Source organism: Brachycentrus maculatus, unplaced genomic scaffold (genome assembly GCF_059751285.1).
Source record: "Brachycentrus maculatus isolate JH-2025_06_01 unplaced genomic scaffold, ASM5975128v1 h1tg000572l, whole genome shotgun sequence".
NCBI lineage: Eukaryota > Metazoa > Arthropoda > Insecta > Trichoptera > Brachycentridae > Brachycentrus > Brachycentrus maculatus.
In genome coordinates this window covers 297,889-305,445 of record NW_028281312.1, presented here as the reverse complement: position 1 = coordinate 305,445, position 7,557 = coordinate 297,889, and the positions used below count along the sequence as shown (strand labels likewise).

Genomic DNA, 7,557 nt, shown 5'->3' with positions numbered 1-7,557 from the left:
TTTTTCAGTCTTGCTAACCTTAATCCCATGTCCCGAAATGAGGAAACTACTGACACTACTATCAGGAATATGATTTATCGCTCACTCCTTTCAACGTCATATATCAAAAATCGTCAATTTTCAGTTGTGCACGTTTTCGGAATGCCCAGAAAATGTACTATACCCCAGCAAACGTGGCATATTTTTTAACATAATATTTACCCGCTACAGGGCAGAAAGTGTGGTTTTTGCATTTTGAAGAAAAGGTATTGTTAAATTATTTTTTTAAATATACTAAATTTCAAATGGAGAAAAAACATTCAGGTTTTACCGAAAAAAATCTGTTGCACAGTAAAAGTTTGATACATGTCTTGATATTTATTTTTAATACATTTTATTATATTCTTAAAATTTAAAAACGATCTCTTGAAAAATCTAGTTTTTTGATATATGACGTTGCTGAAAGGAGGGAGCGATATGTGACTTATGTATGTAATATGTTTAAATAAATAATAAAAAACGTAGCGATTTTATAGCTATCATTTTTTAAGTCATAAAGTAGAAAATCACAAAGACAGTGTTTCAAATACTCACTATAAATTACTAAATTACTCTGAAGGCAATGCTGCATCCATCCAGTGCAGTGCCCTATGCACCACTGGCTTCAAACGAAAGGGAAATAAGGAAGGTTAAATGATTTTTTTAAATAAAAGTAAATTTTTCAGTCTATTCATGTATTTTCATAAGGAGTACACAAAACAAAATCATATTTAAAATTACGTTCACAGATAAATGATGACCAAATATTATTATTATTTATATTTACAAATTTACATTTATTGACGGTCCTGTGTTCTACTAAGCACAGAGGGGACCCTAACCCCGATCCTCGTTATTGTAATGTGCAGAATATTGTTTTTTTTTTTAATCTATAAGATAGACATTTTGATTTTTGACACAGCACAGCACGGCTGTACAAATTCAAAACACAGTAAAGGATATTTTTTTGTAGTACGTTTTTTTGCATTTTTGGACTAAGTTCTTCTTCTCCGTCTTAATCCTCATTGCTGAGGGTTGTGACCCTTGCAGAAGCAATGACTCTTCTCCAGTTATCCCTTGACTGCGCTGCACGTAGCGCTCCAACCACTGAGGTGCCTGCTGCTGCCTTAATGTGATCGGTCCATCGTGTGGGGGATCTTCCTCTCCCTCTCTTTCCCTCCAGGCTACCGATCACAACTAGTCGTTCCAGGCTATCCTCGTTGCCACGCGCAACGTGTCCAAAGAACTGGAGAATCCGTCGGGTACAGATATTGGCCCGAGTCAAGCCATCCAAGCGTAGTTCTTGGCGAATGGACTCATTGGTGCGTCTAGCTGTCCATGGAATTCGGAGCATGCGTAAGTAGATTCTACTTAATCCAAAAATGCAAAAAAACGTACGGCAAAAAGAATGTCTCCTACTGTGTTTTAAGTTTGGACAGCCGAGCAGCTACAACACCCTAACTTAACTCGTCCAGACGACTTTTTTCTGTAAAATATACAATTCTTCATTTAAATGACATCCATGGAAATAATCCCAAGGACAAATATAACAAAATTTCAAATTTGAAAGACGCTAGCCAAGGCATAAGTTGCCCTAGTAAACCCTGGCCACGACTGCTATTCTGTTCTTTTCTTACATGTAATTGGAATCTGGGATGACATATCGCTCACTCCTTTGAAGAAATGTCTTAAATAAAAAATTGACAATTTTCAGTTGTGCATATTTTCGGAATGCCCAGAAAGTGTACTATATCCCAGCAAAAGCGGCATATTTTTGACTTAATATTTACCCGCTGTAGGACAGAAAGTGTAGTTTTAGCATTTTGAAGAAAAGGTATTATTTAATTATTTTTTAAAGTATACTAAATATTTTTCAAATGGAGAAAAAACATTCAGGTTTTACCTCAAAAGATCTGTTGCACAGTGAAAAGTTTAATAAGTGTGGCTTGATATTTATTTTTAATACATTTTATAATATTCTTAAACTTAAAAAACGATCTCCTGAAAAATCAAGTTTTTTTTATATGTGACGTTGTTGAAAGGAGTGAACGATATGGGATCTAATGTAGAGTGGACACCGCAGTAATAAAAAACGCACTTAGAGTGTCAGGAATGAAGACTCTAAGGAGTTTATCTTGCAAGAGTCTACGAGATAGAATAAGGAACACCGGGATAAGGGAAATATTCAAGATGGAAGATATCGTTAGGTGGGGAAGGCAACGATGGAGACAATGGTACGCGCGTGTGAGGAGAATGGAACCATCCAGACTCCCCCACATTGCACTGTGCGGCCAGACCAACAAAGAGATGGATTGACAGCTGGGAATCGACATCGCAGAAGGCTAATCCCTCTTAAAAACAGGCCACGAGGCCTATACCAAGAAGAAGATTGTGTTGAATCGCCCGAATATATTATATCGCCCACTCCTTTCAAGAACGTCATAAATCAAAATACTTGATTTTTCAGGAGAACGTTTTTAAAGTTTAAAAATATAATACAATGTATTAAAAATAAATATCAAGCCACTTACTGAACTTTATGTTGCGCAACAGATCTTTTTAGGTAAAACTTGAAGGTTTTTTCTCCATTTGAAAAATATTTAGTATATTTAAAAAAATAATTAAACAATACTTTTTCTTCAAAATGCAAAAACAACACTTTCTGCCCTGTAGCGGGTAAATATTAAGTTAAAAATATGCCTCTTTTGCTGGGATGAAGTACATTTTCTGGGCATTCCGAAAACACGCACAACTGAAAATTGACGATTTTTGATTTATGTAAAGGAGTGAGCGATATATCACTCTGTGCGTAGCAAGGCAGTACCCATTTCAATCTTGTAAAAATTACAAATCAACCAGAAAGGTATGAATAGAAAATTTCACATCTCAGCTTCATTCAATATTCGTATTGTATAATTTGGAGTTTCCATTACAGCACCGGTCTTCTTTTTTCTGAAAAATAAAAAATTAAAATTCATGAAAAAAAAATCTGTATTTTAACCTTTCCGGGAGTACAAAAATTGATATCCGACTTTCTCCGCGGAGTGGGTTCTTTTTACATGGAAAAATTATTTTTTTTCATTAAATTTATGTATTATGAAGATAGAAATTATGTAAAAATAATTTTAAAAAAAACATCTATTCGAAATATTTTTCAATTATGACAAAATTACACACAAATATCCACAGATGTCATTTCTACAAGTTACATCACACTAACTGACAGACGGACTTCGACATTCATTAACGTCCATACTCCTTTAAGGAAAATTCGCACTGACGTTCATTTACGTCCATACTCCTGGACCGGTTAAAACAAATTTAAAAACTTTGCTAAGTTTTAAATGATAATGTGGTCTTAATACGTTGAGCAGTGTTTATAATATTTATTCAATATCACCCTAGACTGGTAACTGAAACGGAGGGCTGATTGCCTTTCCTTCGCGTGTTGACGATCGAGATAACACTGCGGTCATATGATGCAGTGCCCTATGCACCATCGGGTGCCGATGAGGGTTTGAAGAGATGAATAATATATTACCACAAAGTGACTGCCATATCAATTAATGACATTATTTATAAAAATTAAGAAAGGCGTGTTGAAGTGGTTTTCCTGTTTCTACACTTTGATAATGTCCTAAGAAGAGGAAATGCGTCACGTATTAAGATATAAATAAATAAATGTAGAATTCAATCAGACAAAAATCTTGTTTAATTTTGGATATATTACCCAACAATTCAATATGGAATTCTACCAACTGTCTGCAGTTACAATAAATAACAAAAAATGATTTGCTTTTGTATGGTCTGTCAGGAAGCCTAGATGCTTCTGTATCAGATCTGTGAATGCCGAATGATTACCCAGCAAATTGATTGCTGTTCTTTCTTCACTCATCGATGAATGAAATGAACGAGTGTACAATCCATCGGGAATGGAGAAAACGGAGAGATACCTCACGAGATCCTTACCCCGATTTTTCCAGTATCACACTTTCGCTCGGCAAAAAGAACTGCTGCCGCAGAAACGCGTACACCCCCTTCCCGAGGGAGAACAGCGCATACGCCATGGACTTCTCCTCCTCCGTGTAGCGCCTGTAGACCTTCATACCGGAGCTGGAGGCGATCCTCAGCTGGCACTGCAGGAAGGTCTTCGCGAACGGCTGCACCTTGTCCAGCTCTCTGAGACTGTTGGCCTGGTCGACCTTGGCCGCGGAGAGTTGCATCATCAGTCGCCTGTTGATCTTCTTCAGGATCTTGTTCTTCTCCAACAGCTTCCCGATCTTTTCGGCTAGTTCAGTCACCAGTTTGACGTCGTACGGCTCGATTTGGGGCGGGGCAGGGGTCGTATCGGCAACTGTGGTATTTTTTCGCCGGTGGCGGATCTTCGATTTCGGTTTGCCTCTTATTTCGCCTAATTCTAGCTCCGAATTCAAATTGGGGCGATCTTTGCTTGTTTCCGATTGGAGGGAATCGCTGGTTTCAAGCGCGTCGGGCCGCAGTAGGGATTTTCCCTTCCTGTGGCTTCCTTCTACAATTTTGAACATTCGATTGGCCCCGGAGGCTTGGTTTAATTTGCGGATTTTGTCCGGTATGAACTCGCCCGCTTCCAAACTGCCGGAATCGGATTGCTTTGTAGGTTCGTTGAATATGAAGATGTAATTTTTGTCGGCGGATGTGTTCGTGACTAGAACAGGAGTTTCTTTGCTCCTTTCGATGGAGAATTTCTGCTTCCTTTGTCTCTTATTACTACCGGGCGGTTCGGGTGTAGAAAGGTCATCTTTACTTGATGAAAAATCACATTTTTTTCGTCTTTTCGATGCACTTTTTGGCTTACTACCTTCTGTTTTTGGTTTCCGTTTCTTTGGGAGGTAGGGTGAGTTGGCATCAGTTGCTTCTTCGATACTCGGAAGGTCTTTTAACGAAATTCCTTCGGATGGCTCATTCTTGATAATAGGCGCTGCGACACCAGTTTGTGGCGATATGTCATCATAATTCTTCGCTTGTTCTTTGAGATGTTTGATCCGTTCTTTGTATGTTCGCGGCGGCTTTTCAATAAGCTTTAGAAATGCATTCATCTTCTCCTCCACAGGGTCGGGGTCCAACAACTTAATGGAGGGAGCGCTCGACAAATACAAACTGGGTATCGCGTCCTCCGTAAGGGCAGATCCTTTGAAAAACCGCTTTTCAAAATGCAACGTGCATATTCTTTTATCCTTTTTCGCCATCATTTCTTCGATATTTATGCCCGGAATAATGCTGTACCACAGTACGGCTTTATGCTTGGGGACATTGAAAAATTTTAAATTATCTCTCTGCCGTACGAAGCGGCATACCGGAACGACGCACTTTTTAGACATTTTTGCTAACGAGATTTTTTAAGCATCTAATTACTAGTAGTTATATGAGAAATCTCAAACATATTTGCATAAAACATCGAGTTTTCGACCCAAATTCATTTGGCAAAACCCCAATTACCAACCGTCGAACTGTCATCACAAAAAATACTAAGTCACAGACAAAAAATAAAGCATAGACAATAATACGACACCCTAGTAATAGGGATGGAATGATACGTCGATATTTTTGAAAAATATCGATATCGATTCCGATGCGTTTTTCAGCTTTCCAAACAACATTTCCTTTTTTTGCATCTGCCCAACGTATTTAGAACACATAATTATTTACAACGTAGCAAAGTTTTTAGATTTTTGTAAAATAAAATACATATTTGTGTTCTTACTACACAAACAATTAAAATTTCATACTTTTGTCCAAGGCCTAAGCGATGCATTATTTGAAAAAAAATCTAATTGTGGTAAAGAATTTAGAAACTCTTACTCCGTGACACTATCGCGGGACCATAACCGTACTTACATCATTAGTTGTCATAAAATATCATAATTTATTTTCCACAAAGTGTAATTTAATCTATCAGAAGGGGGGTATTTTTTTTGTTTTTGACACAAATATCCCTTTTTTAAATACTTCTTTTTCTTCTTTTTTATGGCTTTTTAAAAATACCAAATCGTAGTAGATACAAAAATTACATTTTCACAGAATTTAAACTTAAAAAAAACACAAAATAACAAAATTGGTAATGAAATTATGTGATTAAAGTATGGATTTTGATACAAATAAATAATTACATTGTCATAAAAGAATGCTCAAAATATTGAGGGTTGAGGGAGTTCCAGCACCCAATGATGCATAGGGCACTGCATCGTATTGACGCAGTTTTATCTTGATCGTTTCTTACATGAAGGCAAGGTAATCACTCCTGCGCTTCAGGGACCAGTCCAGGGAAATATTAAATAATTATTAGAGTGTAAAATCACTTATATTTACTTCCACCACACTCTGGGAATCGAACCCGGGACCTCCAGCACGGTAGCTAAATACGTTTACCATTACACAAAGGAGGCGGGCAAACGTTCTTCTTTTTTGAGAAACTTTTAACTATGTTAATTAATATTTCATTTATTGCTTCGGCATTTACTTTGTGGTAAGACATGTTAAAATTATTAAATAAAACACTTGTACCACACAAAGGCCAAATTATGAATTATTTAGAAAATTTAGAAATCCAATAACACCTAAATTCTAATAATATATTGTTCCAAAATTCTTCACCTTTGCTTTCCATTTTTCCTTTATTTTCAAACTCCGCCCCCTTGTGTAACCCCCCTCCCCCTTACTTACCCCTCTCCTTATTTATAGAACAGTTTTTTTTTATGAATTATGTTTTAGTTATTATTCAGACCAAAAGGATTTTTTTAATTACCTAACGTCCAAGTGACTCTGAAATCTAGTTACGGCTTGTGCAACACCGCTTATCATGACCCTACTCAGGCTTCAACTTTTTAAGTTTCATAGCCTATGCCTACTCGTGAGTGGATTTACTTGGATGTTTAACGTTACTATAATTTCATGTAATTCATGAGTGAAAATTCTAGACAAAAACACTCGCTAGACCTGAAGAAAGGTTAGCTTCCGAAACTAGTCGTCAAATAAACTCAAGTGGTAAAAAAACAAGTATTTTATTCAATCATTTTTATGACAGTTAAAATACGATGTCCACCTCCGTAGCGCAGTGGTCAGCGCGTTTGGCTACCGTGCTGGAGGTCCCGGATTCGATTTCCAGGGGGGTCAAAAGAAATATGGCCGATTTTCACTCTCATATTTATTTAATATCACCCTGGACTGGTACAAGAAGAGCAGGGCTGATCACCTTGGCTTCATGCAATTAACGATCAAGATAACACTGCGTCGCTACGATACAGTGCCCTATGCACCATTAGGTGCAGATAAGGGTTGGAAGAAAAAATATGATGTAAATTCCTCACCTAAGTACTGACTTCAAATACACTTCCGCTGGCAAGGCAAATTCTTCTCTCAAAAATGTATAAGTGGCATTCCCAAAAGAATGCAATTTGGTGGCCATTTCGACCTCTTCGTCGTTATAGCGTCTTCCGTTGGGTCTAGTATCCAGATTCTTCAACTGGCACTGGAGGAACGTCTTCGCAAAATCGTTGAAAACGT

The 7,557-nt window shown here is 37.3% G+C and overlaps 1 protein-coding gene across 1 annotated transcript; it reads right to left on the bottom strand.

The window, feature by feature from the left end:
- Positions 1–2,650: 2,650 nt before the first annotated feature.
- Positions 2,651–5,535, bottom strand: LOC148301360 (uncharacterized). Its single transcript, XM_088273398.1, has 2 exons — positions 3,988–5,535; positions 2,651–2,970 (listed from the first exon to the last, which is right to left on the bottom strand). Exons 1-2 carry the CDS (start codon positions 5,373–5,375, stop codon positions 2,898–2,900), a joined length of 1,461 nt encoding a protein of 486 aa, XP_088129524.1. The 5' UTR covers positions 5,376–5,535; the 3' UTR covers positions 2,651–2,897.
- Positions 5,536–7,557: the final 2,022 nt, after the last annotated feature.

Coding starts and splice junctions, on each gene's coding strand:
- LOC148301360 (XM_088273398.1), bottom strand. CDS start 5,375: ATGTCTAAAAAGTGCGTCGTTCCGGTATGCCGCTTCGTACGGCAGAGA. Junction 2,971..3,987: donor GTGATACTGGAAAAATCGGG/GTAAGGATCTCG, acceptor TTTATTTTTCAG/AAAAAAGAAGACCGGTGCTG.